Below are 12,667 nucleotides of genomic sequence, written 5' to 3' on the forward strand. Positions count from 1 at the left end.
CAGGGGGACTCCGCAACGCGCTGTTGCTATGACAACCCACTCCTCCAGACCCCAAACTGGAGCGAGCGATATGGAGAGGGAGGGATCTGTGGAGGAGAGGGAGAGGGAGTGGGTGTGTGTGCGTGTAGGGGGGACGGGGGGGGGGTTAATGTTGTCAAGCAAGCAGGCCTTGTTAACGGTTTTGCATCGAAGGAAGTGGGAATGTACCAATCCTGCCCCGTTTCCTGCCTCGACGTAAGACGCCTACGGGAGATAGCTCGCGGGCAGGGATGGTGTGTGTGTGTTTAAATGTTTTACATTGTTCCGTTTTGGGAATCGTGCAGGAAAGATCGTCCTGTCCTGGGCTATGATGTAGGTTGGTGTGAATGTGGCGAGGACATAACCAGTCTCCTGTGTTTGCCCTCTCCGTCCGCAGCTATCCAGCTGTATGCGAGTTCCTGCAGAACAATAATTTATTATCAGTCATCCGGGCGCATGAAGCACAAGATGCTGGGTATGTACTGTCCATCTGTCTTGTCTTTCTCTCTCTCTCTCTCTCTCTCTCTCTCTCTCTCTCTCTCTCTCTCTCTCTCTCTCTCTCTCTTCTCTCTCTCTCTCTCTCTCTCTCTCTCTGTCTCTATATATATATATATATATATCTCCCCCTCTATCTCCCTTAATCTGCATTTTTCTCTCTCCTTCTCTAAACCAGCCTGTGTTTCTCTATCTCTCGTTGCCCTGTACACATAATGTAGATTCCTCCTTTGTGCGTTTGCAGTCTCAAAGCCTACCTCTCTCTCTCCCTCTCATCCTCTGACGCCATTCCAGCTACCGGATGTACCGGAAGAGTCAAACCACCGGCTTCCCCTCCCTCATCACCATTTTCTCCGCGCCAAACTACCTGGACGTGTACAACAACAAAGGTCAGTGGGTGACACGGCGGAACGTTCCGGGACGCATTAGGGTCGGGCACACGCCCATTCCCACCGGACCACCAGCAACGTGGACGCGCCGCCTCGGCCGTCCCGCGTGCTCCTCTCACGGAGGGTCGAGGCGATAGAAGCGGACCGTCCAAGGGCTCTGTGTGTCCACTCCCAGGGAAATGGAGAGGAAGAGTGGAGGAGGGAGTCAGGTGGCTGAGCGGTTAGGGAATCGGGCTAGTAATCAGAAGGTTGCCGGTTCGATTCCCCGCTCGGCGAAATTACGTTGTGTCCTTGGGGCAAGGCACGGGGGAATGTCCCTGTACTTACTGTAAGTCGCTCTGGATAAGAGCGTCTGCTAAATGACTAAATGTGAATGTAAAGTGTGGTCGTTATCCTGTAGTTACTGTCAGCTCGGAGGGTTTCAAAGACAATTCCCCCCCCCACACACACCCCCCCCCCCCCCCCACTCCCAGTCACAGGAGCTTCTTTGGTGTTTTTAAATTCAGGAGATTTTTTATGCCAGCCACAGAAGCCACTTCCACCACTGTGTTGCGCAGCTGTTCTGATGAACTGCATTTCGTGCGGTTCCGCGCAGCTGTGGCAAGTCATTTAAAAGACACTTGGTTAAGTACCAAGCGTTAAAACGCCTCGATACAGTGTGTCGGGTTTGTGTGTGTGTGTGTGCTGCGGAAAACAATGGGGTGTCTGGTTGCGAGTGCGCATACATCTGTGCGTGTGCGCACGTGCGTGTGAGTGAACATACATCTGTGCGTGCGCGCGCGCGCGTGTACGTTGACGTGTGCGCGTGCCAGTGACCTGCTCCCCCTCCCCCTCCCCCGCTTTGCCCCCCCCCACCACCCCCCCCCCTCCCCCCAGCTGCTGTCCTGAAGTACGAGAACAACGTCATGAACATCCGGCAATTCAACTGCTCCCCTCACCCCTACTGGCTGCCCAACTTCATGGACGTGTTCACCTGGTCTCTGCCCTTCGTCGGAGAGAAAGGTACGCCCCCCCCCCCCTCACTTATCCAGCTCTGTGGAAGCCGGGTAACGACCCATTCATTTGAATCAGGTGTGCTGGAGCAGGGAAACATCGAAAACATGCAGGACAGTGGCCTCTGAGGACCAGGGTTGCCCACCCCTGTGCTAGGGGTGTTTAAAAGTGAAATATACAGTAGCACACCCAAGCAAAACACAGCGCGCCGAAACCGGTGTAGCTCACGAGCGACTTTCTTACCTCACGCCCCCCCCCTTCCCCCCCCCCCACAGTGACAGAGATGCTGGTGAACGTCCTGAGCATCTGCTCCGACGACGAGCTGATGAACGACGGCGACGAGGAGGAGATCTTTGACGGTGAGCGCCCCCGCGAGCGAGGGGGACGACCCTAACCCTGACCTCACTTTACCACGGCTGTAACCCGCACAGTCAGCCATGTCCCCGACCGACAAGGGCAACTACGAGCCGGTCTCGATATGTCGGTCGTCCTGTATGGATTATTACTTGTGCGGAGAGTTTGTGAGAAGTATTCGTGTGATTAGTGTTACTTGACAGGGTCCCACCTAGTACCGTCAGGTTTTTTTCCGAGGGTTTCCTCCAGGTGGCAGTACTGCAGTAGCCTGATAGTGATGTCGTCACGGTGTAACTGTTTGTTTGCAGCCAACGCGGCGGCGGCGCGGAAGGAGGTGATCAGGAACAAGATCCGCGCCATCGGGAAGATGGCAAAGATGTTCCAAGTGCTGCGGTGGGTGGACTCTCCTCCTCCCCTCCTCTCCTCCCCTCCTCCCCTCCTCCCCTCCTCCCCTCCTCTCCTATCCTCCTCCTCTCCTATCCTCCTCTCCTCCCCCTCTCCTCCCCCTCTCCTCCCCCTCTCCTCCCCCTCTCCTCCCCTACTCTCCTCCTCTCCTATCCTCCTCACCTCCACTCCTCTCCACGTCCCTCTCCTCCCCTCCTCTCCCTGTTCCTCTCCCCCCCCCCTCCACTCCTCTCCACTTCCCTCTTCTCTCATTGGATCTCCTCTCCTACCTCCCCTCTCCACACGACGGGTGCTCCAAACTGTCGACAGCCCGACAGATCCGGGCGCGGGCAGCCTGATCCCTCGCGCCGAACGACTGTCAGCTCCGACGACGTGAAACCCCCCCCCCTCGCCTCGTCACGGCCGGACCTCCTCCAGGCGGTTGGCCTCCCGGGGGGAGGGGGGGGGGGCCCTCTCCGGCTGATCTCTGACCTGTGTGCGGCGCACTGTGTGTGCCTTGCAGGGAGGAGAGCGAGAATGTGCTGACGCTGAAGGGGCTGACACCGACTGGGATGCTGCCCAGCGGGGTGCTGTCTGGGGGCAAGCAGACCCTGCAGAGCGGTGAGGACCGGGCTGTTTCCTATCTCCCTCTCTCCCCTCCCCTCGTCCATTCCCCCTGGTCCCGTTCGCCCCCGTCCGTCTCCCTCTCGCTGTTGTCGGGAGACTCGATGCCGTAGTCTCTCTCCCCCCTCTCTCTCTCTCTCTGTTTTTCCTCGTGTCCTTCTCTCTCCCTCTGTCTCTCCTTTTCTCTCTCTTAACGGTCACGTACCACCTCTCTTTCTGTCTCTCTTTGGCCCGCTCTCTCTTTTTCTTTCTCTCTCTGTCCCTCCTTTTCTCTAACTATGTTCATGTCCCCTTCTCTGACTGTCTCTCTCTCTCTCTTCCTCTCGTTCTCTCTTTGTTCACGTACTTCTCACTCTCTCTTACTCTTCTCCTTTCTCTCTCTAACTGTCTTTGCTCACGTCCCTCTCCCTCTGTGTCTCTCTCTCCCTCTGTGTCTCTCTCTCACTCTGTGTCTCTCTCTCCCTCTGTGTCTCTCTCTCCTTCTGTGTCTCTCTCTCCCTCTGTGTCTCTCTCTCCCTCTGTGTCTCTCTCTCCCTCTGTGTCTCTCTCTCCCTCTGTCTTTCTCTCCTTCCGTGTCTCTCTCTCCCTCTGTGTCTCTCTCTCCCTCTGTGTCTCTCTCTCCCTCTGTGTCTCTCTCTCCTTTGTGTCTCTCTCTCCCTCTGTGTCTCTCTCTCCCTCTGTGTCTCTCTCGCCCTCCTCCCGTTGACCGTTTCCCTCCCTCCCTCTCTCCGTCTTGTTTCGGTTGTGGCTTTTCCCCGTCCTCTCCGTCGTCGATCCGTGTCCCTCCTCTGGTCCCAGTGTGTCAGGCCGGGGCTGGGTAGGTAGGCAGCTCTGTGTAGGTTCTGAAGGTCACCAGGCCCCACCCCTGGCCCCGCCCCCCCCCCCCCTCCCTCTTTGCCACAACACCCGAAGAGACATCCCCGAGTCCGATCCAGCAGTCCACCCACAGGGTGGGGGGTCAGGTCGGGGCCTGGGGTCCGCCAGAATCTACTGCCCAGCCCGGCTATCCATGTGTGTGTGTGTGTGCGCGCGTGTCCCTTTGTGGTTTGTTGCTTTCGTTGCACCCCTCGTGCGTCCGGACGCTCGTCCTCCGTTGGTCCGTCGCCGCCGCCGCGCCAACGCTCCCTCAAGACGGCCTGGAGCGGCCAGGCCCCCCCCACCCCCCCCCCCACCCCCGCCCCGGGGCTGCACTCTGCACTCTGCACTCTGCATGGCTTGGTCAGGAGTAACCGGCTCCCTTCCTCTTTCCCCCCTCCCCCCCAGCCACCGTCGAGGCCATCGAAGCGATCGAGCCAGAGCCCGAGGACGGAGAAGGTAACCCCCCCCCCCCCGACCCCGCCCCCCGACCCCGCCCCCTTCTCCACAGGGGGGGCACTTTGCACTGGGTCTACCCTCGGTGACCACGACAGGCCGTTTTGGAAGTGTGTCCTTAGCCTGCCGTCGAGGGGCGGCACTTTACTTTGCAGTACCGTGTGCCAAAACATGTAGACACCCCGTATCATCTGATACATATCACCACGAGCTGTATTCCATCAGGATTGTACATACGTGATAAACCGAGTCTATGCATATGAAAGTCCTGAGTTGGAACTCAAGTATCATGTCACGGGAAGTTTAAAGTGCTAGCAATAATGTATGCCTACTAAATAGTCATGTTGGCCTCGATAAGTCATTCAAAGCCTGCAAAGTGAGGTGCTCCCTAGATATGCATGACGGCCTTCAAAGACGATCCCACGGACGGGCATGATTCTTTTCTTTGACGTTTTTGTTGTCGGGGGCTCGGCTGAAACGGCGCCCCCGTCTGGTGTGGAGATGCACTGCATGCGGTGAGAGCAGGGGACCAGGCAAGAGAGTTCACATGACGTATGCATCACGGAGCCGACTTAACGTGGCCATCGGCGTGACGAGACATCTGTCCCAGTCTGACGTGGTTCCCCAGCACCACCCCCCCCCCCCTCCACCCCCCCTCTCGCCAAAACGCATTTATCCCCAATGGCCTAAGAATGTCTCACGGTGCAGCATTTTCACAGCTGTATAGTACATCATTAGAGGGGTCGGTGCCTGGGTCTGAAAATGGACACGAACTATCAGGACTGGCAGGACAGATGTTATGCCACGTCGATGGTGGCAGGACTGCTTCAAGATGCATAATTCGTGCCAGTGCTATCAGGGCGGGTGTCACGACGGTGGGTTTGGTTACTAATTGACTGGGTCCAGCTGACATTGTTCAGATTGTGCTCAGATGGGTTCACACAAATCGGGGCACTTTACCTCAATGTTCGAGTTATATTGAAAGATATTACTTCAAAATATTTGTCAAACCTTGTATATCAGTTTGGTGTGATTGTATGCGGAGTTTAGTGACTGACTTATCTAAAGGCAAGTACACATACTGTACCACTGTACAGTGTACTACTGTGTACAGTATACTACTGTACATATGACTTTCACACACTATGGCTTCCACAGATGTTTTAACGTGTAACTTTGTCTCCGTGTATCCTCTCTCTTTCTCGCTCTCCCTCTCTCTCTCTCTTTCTCACTCTCTCCCTCTCCCTCTCTCCCACTCTCTCGCTCTTGCTCTCTCTTTCTCTCTCTCTCTCTCTCTCTCTCTCTCTCTCTCTCTCTCTCTCTCTCTCTCTCTCTCCCTGACACTCTTTCCTTTTTATACACTTTTGTTTCATTGACTCTTTTTTCCCCATTATCTGTCACTCGTTCTCTGCTCTCGCTCCGTGGCTACTTCTCTCTCCCCCCCAACTCTCACCCCCTCAATCTCAAAATGACCCCCCCCTCACTGTCGCTGTACACCCCCCCCCCCCCTCTCTCTTTGGAATTCCCTCCCTCTCTCTTTCCTCTGCTCTTCCTCTCTCTCCCTCCCCCTCCCTCCTCCTCCCCCTTCGCCCGACCCGGACCCCCCCCCCACCCCCCCAGCCATCCGAGGCTTCTCTCCCCAGCACAAGATCAACAGCTTCGCGGAGGCTAAGGGCCTCGACCGCATCAACGAGCGCATGCCGCCGCGCCGCGACGGCGTCAACCACGTGGGTCAGTCCATGGGCAAGATGAACATGTCCGAAGCCAACGGCACGGACGACGACAGCGACATCCAGTGATCCCGCCCTCCCCCCAACAGCCGACGTCCAATGACCCGCCCTCCCCCCCAACAGCAACGTCCAATGACCCGCCCTCCCCTCAACAGCCGACGTACAATGACCCGCCCTCCCCCCCAACAGCAACGTCCAATGACCCGCCCTCCCCCCAATGGCGACATCCAATGCCCCCTCCCTCCCCTGAGTCCGTGCCACAGCCGAATCCAGCGGTCACACATCGCCACAACCTGACATCAGGCCTCCGAATATAGACGCGACAAAACGACACAAACTCACAGCCAGCAACACGGCACCCGCAACTGCCTTCCCCGATGCTCCAACATCCAATTTCATTAAACGCTTCCAAGCGTCCAAAATGTTAAAAAGGTCAGGCGGTTTATTTTTCTGGAACTGGGCTCCCAGGGGCGAGGGTGTAGTTAGCTGAGAGGGAGGGGAGGGGGGAGGGAGGGAGGGAGGGGGGGAGGGGGGAGTGTGGTTTCCACTCCTCTCTGGGAAGGGTCGGTGGTTAGGGAGGTTAAAAAGTCCATCGGGCTACGGGGGAACCGGATTGGCTGAATGGATGTGGTCCCGAGGGCATGTCGATCGGTTCCCTCTCCCTCCGTCCAATCCCAGGCCGAGTGGGCGGGGCTCTCGATTGCCACTCCATCTTTCAAAGGTCTGACTGAACACACTGCAGTTCAGTATCCATGCAGCACCCCATTTGACTATTTTGACGACCAGAGTTTCACTCACATATGCATTTCCTACTAAAACGACCCTGCTCCTCCACCCTGTTGTGTTCCTCGTCGCCACGGCAAAATTGACAAAAAGACAACATCCTGTTTGTAAGAGAGGACATTTTGAAAAGAGAAAAACGTGTGCATTTTGCTACTCGCGATGCAATCTCACCCCCGCCCCCCACCCCCCGCCGATGGCGTTTCTTTCTTGGGTTTCTGTCGGGGTTTAGATTCCGTGGGTCTGCAGGGAATGGGGGGCGGGGTGGGGGCAGCGTGCTCACAGGGGCCCGGCTGGGGCTTCTCCATCAATGCCACGGTACAACAACAAGCCGCAGACCAAGCTCTGGGTTCTACTCACTGTCACCCCCTACCTGGTTGTTTTTCTCACCTGCCTGTAACTACTGAGAGAGAATGCACATAGTAATTCAACTCTGCCGATGCAGTCCAAAAAAAAAATCAAAATACATACAAAAAAAAAATACAGATCTATATATATATATATATATATATATAAATATATATGATAATTATAATGATGGACAATATGAAGACAATGATTTTTAAACAGCATCTAAGGTATGGAACGCATCAATGCATGCAATTAAGTTCCTTATTGATATGTGAAATTATAATGTGATGTGTTTCAATATAGTAGACTTGAATTATTTCCCTCTTCAAATTATATTTGTAAAGTTCGCTTTTTATATATATAATTTTCATTCTGGTTTGCTTTGTTTTCTTTTGGACCTTTTTTTTATTGTTTTTATTTCATTTTTGTTACTGTTGATTTTATTTTTCTATTGTTTTGCTGTACAGGCACAGATGTTTTTTGTATGGTATGTAACCTTCCATTTATTTCTGTTCTGTTGGTGTACAGAAGTTGTTCAATAGTGTGAATGAACTTATAACTCAGTGAAAAGCAACATTCAGGCTACCAAAGCATGATCGCATGGTTTGTTCAAATGTAAACAAATTGGACACGCAAGAAAACCTTGCGTCTCACTTTTAAAAGGAAAAAAAATATATTCTAATTATATTTATTGATGATATTCTTATTCTTATTCTTACAATTAAGCTTACGATTCTTTTTTCGTTTCACTTTGATCCTTGTTTGGTCTATACGTGCATTATTTCGAAGAAGGAATTTCATGGATTTTAACTTGTGACAAATTTTTCTTGTAATTAGCTTTGAAACTAAGTTTTGGCATTTGACTTCCTAAACGATACACACATTGTAAGCATGCCCTATGGGACAAATCACTTTTTTTACTCTTGAATAAAATATGCATGAACCAATAGTGTGGCTGCAAGTATCTGATTAATCATCATGAAAACTATATTTACATAATATCACATACACCTACCTACATGAAGATGAGTAGTTAGTTATATAGAATGGCCTGAAGGTTTGTCTTTATGTGTGTGTGAACTTCATGGTCAGCTACACTGTTTTTCAAAGGAGTTCCTTACTCCCTCACAGTCAACCTGACCCCAAACGGTGGGCACAGTTTCCACTCCATCTGTTTCCTTACATTCTTCCACAGGAAGCTCTGGGGAAGACCATGGAAAAGACCACGACGACCACTCCCATTTCACACCGCAACAATGGCACTATCTCCCTCTCCGCCCCCCCCCTCTCTCTCTCTCTCTCTCTCAAATGAACCTAAACCATAGCTTCACACAGACACATGCACCCCATCAATACGAGCTAGTATACACATGCACAGTAGGCGGTATACGCAGAAGAAGTTAAGAGACCAGAAGTTGCGTGGATTTGGACATGGGTCTGTTCCTCCATCCCTACAGTCTGCTGGCTGTTCTGTTCCTCAGCCCAGCAGGTAAGTTCTGGCGACACAGAACCTCTGAAGCAGGCTGGCGAGGGATCAGATGTTTCTTTAAATAGACGTTCCTTTATGTTCCTTCAAAGTCATTTTTTGTATTTTTTTTCGCTTCTATGTTTCTCATTCTATTTAGCCGGGGGGGGGGGGGGGGGAGTATTCTGTGTCTTTAGTCATCTTCCTAAGAAAGACTTAACCCTTGTGCTGCCTTCGGGTCACATGACCCAAAGGTTCATAACAAACCATTGTTGTGTTTACCCAATACAAAAACAAATAAAAATAATTTCCTTTTAACCTTTGCAATGTGGGGGGTCTGAGATAGCCCAACGGTTAAAAGAAAATGCTTTGTTTTTGTATGCGGTTAAGTTGTCGCAATACGACGGTGGGTCACAATGACTGATGGGTCAGAATGACCCGAAGATAACACAAGGGTTAATGGCTACTCAATGCATTAACACAGCACTGTTCTATGTTTTAATGTAGAATCTGATGGAACGACCTCTAATGGCACATGAGCAATGAATGTCTGCTTGTTTGTAGAGGCTACAGTAGGCTTTAACTTCATGACCTAGAGAAGCCAGTCAAATGCAGGGCTAGGGTCTAATGATCTTTAACAGCTTCTCAGAACGACATCATCTTCTGGGTATACAGAAATATAATAATCAAATACTCAACTGTTACAGCCTCAGCCCAAAGTGGCATGAATCAGACCGACCGTACAGACATCCTGAAGGGTGGGTCCACAACAGCCACTGTGTCTGGGACCTATTCTGGTGAGTGTCTCTGTTTAGAAGTATATGTCAGGGTTGGAATAATCCCACTCCTTTTTGTTGTTAACACAGATTATTTCAGTTTCCATTCCTTTGTATCAAGAAAGGAATACAATACAATGGGATAACCAAAGGTTAACAAGTGAATGCAAAGGTCCATCCAGGAAAATGTCATTCACATGCTTAAATGTAAAGATAGTCTTTGTTTCAACCCACAGTGGCTTCAACTACACCATCACCAGACAGTGCTACTTCTCTGGGTCAGGTTATAAGCACAACAACAGCCTCTCAAAGGACTGGTCTGACACCATCTCAAACCTCCACCCTCTCTGTGTTAGGTAGATGTGGTCTTTGGGGTCTTTATTTGCCATTTTGTGTCACACAAATCATTTTTGGGGGATTGTGACAAATTATTGCCAAACCCTCTAAGGCATGGGGCCAAAGATTTTGGGCAAATTCATACGTTCACAGTTGTATTCTTTTTCTCCAGGGACCGGTCTAATCACAGAAACTTCCAGAGTGGCAGCTTTTTATTACTCATCAACCTCGCTAGGTAATGAAGTTGGCTTTCCTTTCTTTTCTTCGTGTCTATTCTGATCTGGTAAACCTCACAATCAAGCACACCCTAACAGCAAATCATTGTCAAGAGTTTCGAGGTAATAATTAACAATATATCAGAAATCCTTCAAACTGCAATATACCGCATATAACAGATGTTGTATAAACCTGACAGGAAGCACCAGCAGTGTAAGTTCCACATCGCAGGCGACAACATCTCAGACACCTACACCCTCGCCGGAGAAACCCGCCACCACCTCCCACACCTCAGCCCCAGCGCAAGGTAAAACCTGCCCCTCGTCCCTGCGCGCATTTGACCAGCTAACACGCTAGTTTTCGGCGACCCTCTCCATCAATTCGGCTCCAACCCCCGTTCCTCTCCAGGGAGAAATCCTCGTTTTCGCGTGAAAGGTTCGGCTGACCGTTTGGGTGACTGTTTGGATGACTGTTGGCTTCTCCGGTCTCAGGGTCGCCAGCTGCACCAGCAGAGTGTTGCCCACCCACTGTCACCTCCCCTGATGGAGCGCCGCACACGCAGACGGATGTGCAGCCCACACAGTCCCACAACAACAACCTAACCATGGTGGCCTTCGGTACGACCAGGATGTGGATAATAGTTACTATTAGCTATGATGATAGCTGCTGCACTGTCCTATGTACTATAGAAGTACTATGTACATACTGTTTCGTGTGCACTATAGAATTTGCTACACAGCACTATACACTATTGTAAATGAGATGTTGTTGTTGTGCTGTGGTTGATTAACTGAGATGAAGTGTTTTGGTTCACCGTGACTTAAATTGTGAGCTACTGTAATTGAGATGTCATTGTTGCACTGTGGTATTCTTTTGGTGTTCACCGTGCCTCGTAGCTGAGATGTGGTTACATTGCAAAGTAACACGTAAACCCAGATCGTTCCTTGAACCTGACAAACCAAAATACCCTTTCGACCTATGCACTTCTGATGCTTGATCTTCTGCCGCACTTTTTCTATACACCGTCGGTATGTGGCTTTGGTGGAAAGTGTCGGCTAGTGATGACGGTGAGCATGTTAAGGATTGTGATGGAAGCGGTGAAGATGGTGATGAGGGAAATGAGCGTGTTAGGGAGGGTTACGATCATGTCTGAAGTGGAGAGGAGGAAGATAGGGACGGTATTGAGCATGCTAGCGATGAGGATGATAATGGTTGTGGTGGAGGTGGTGAAGAGGAGGATGATAATGATCATGTTGATAACCTCTCACTGGCCTGTCCTCTCCCCCCATAGGCATGATGAGCTTCATCCTGATACTAATTGTAATCACGGTGATTTTAGTTACGGCCGTCAACCTCAAAGGGCGATGCAGCACCCCCAAGGATGATGGTAAATAGATGTTTCTTGAAAGTAGAAGGAACTAATGTTTACACTTCCCATGTTCTATGTCTTGATGACAATTGTGTGCTGTTAAATGTATTAAAAAAAAAAATATCAAATCATAAACTAAAAGTAGTTAACTGGTATGCTATTAGACATCCGGCAACTTGTTGATACTATCATGCGTTTAAATCAATAATCCAAAAAAGCATGTTGTAAAAAGTTAGGTTTCTCTCTATGCAGAACTAACAACAAACAAGCTATTTGACAGGTAAAAAGAACAGCGATTCCATGGTGTCTGAAAGGTAAGCATTCTCTACTTGCAGAGTGGAAATGAACGTTTACCCCTGTGCACAGTGTCTGTAATACGTCTATTTTATTAAAGCAACACCACAACCAATGGAGAAAAAGAGAGCATCACTTTAGTCTCTATAAAGACAATCAACGCTGAAACAGGTACGGTTGTTATGAGTGACTTGTGAATATCACTCATTCGGCTTGTCTTCTTTGTTATGGTGAGCAGTCCGAAGAGATGGCAGGGACAAGTTAACGATTGCGTCGCTGTCTCTCCTGTTAATCCCAAACTCAGACTTCGATCGGGTCTCTTCTGTTCCCAGTACAACGTTGGATGTCGAGAATCAAACACTGAGGCAAGACCTACTGAACACCAAGGTGGGCAGAGAGTATTGCTGTGCAACGTTCCCTGAATAGCAACCATTGTTGTAAAAGGATACACCATATTTGTTTGGTTGTCTCCTCTGAATTAGGTCTAATAATGGATGTTATTCTTCATTGCAGCTGGTGTGAGGAGAAAGAATGTCATTGCGCCATTCCAGTACTGAAATGTGAAAACACGGACAATGCGGACATCAAGTTTATGGTCCTCTTAAGCATTGCTTGGTTATTAGCCTTTTCATGGTCACATTATAGTTTTTTTCTATTTTAAACAAAAAATGTAATTGCTATTTGTTGTAATAATTATGTCAGGTTTTCCTTTATATGGTGACAAATACTGATGTTCAGTCTAAACTGTGTTTACTCCATTAATCCCAGATGTTGTATTTTTT

The 12,667-nt window shown here is 50.2% G+C and overlaps 2 protein-coding genes across 3 annotated transcripts in view; both read left to right on the forward strand.

The window, feature by feature from the left end:
• Window positions 1-8,378, forward strand: part of ppp3ca (protein phosphatase 3, catalytic subunit, alpha isozyme) — a 29,630-nt gene extending 21,252 nt beyond the window's left edge. The window contains 8 exon segments of the mRNA XM_062453659.1: window positions 416-493; window positions 808-902; window positions 1,779-1,904; window positions 2,171-2,254; window positions 2,558-2,642; window positions 3,157-3,254; window positions 4,521-4,571; window positions 6,189-8,378. Of these exon segments, the coding sequence (XP_062309643.1) occupies window positions 416-493; window positions 808-902; window positions 1,779-1,904; window positions 2,171-2,254; window positions 2,558-2,642; window positions 3,157-3,254; window positions 4,521-4,571; window positions 6,189-6,367 (796 nt within the window). The 3' untranslated portion in view covers window positions 6,368-8,378.
• Window positions 8,379-8,756: 378 nt separating this feature from the next.
• Window positions 8,757-12,589, forward strand: ecscr (endothelial cell surface expressed chemotaxis and apoptosis regulator). Of its 2 annotated transcripts, XM_062453795.1 has the most exons (11): window positions 8,757-8,918; window positions 9,602-9,691; window positions 9,907-10,026; window positions 10,179-10,241; window positions 10,422-10,529; window positions 10,714-10,839; window positions 11,514-11,609; window positions 11,872-11,905; window positions 11,986-12,056; window positions 12,190-12,272; window positions 12,399-12,589. In XM_062453795.1, the coding sequence occupies exons 1-11, from the start codon at window positions 8,861-8,863 to the stop codon at window positions 12,405-12,407; spliced, it is 858 nt and encodes a 285-aa protein (XP_062309779.1). In that variant the 5' UTR covers window positions 8,757-8,860; the 3' UTR covers window positions 12,408-12,589. The 2 variants fall into 2 exon arrangements, with proteins under 2 accessions (XP_062309779.1, XP_062309781.1); XM_062453797.1 differs by lacking the exons at window positions 12,190-12,272; window positions 12,399-12,589 and having other exon boundaries at window positions 11,844-11,905.
• Window positions 12,590-12,667: the final 78 nt, after the last annotated feature.

The sequence above is a fragment of the Osmerus eperlanus genome, chromosome 27, assembly GCF_963692335.1.
Source record: "Osmerus eperlanus chromosome 27, fOsmEpe2.1, whole genome shotgun sequence".
NCBI classification, from domain to species: Eukaryota; Metazoa; Chordata; class Actinopteri; order Osmeriformes; family Osmeridae; genus Osmerus; species Osmerus eperlanus.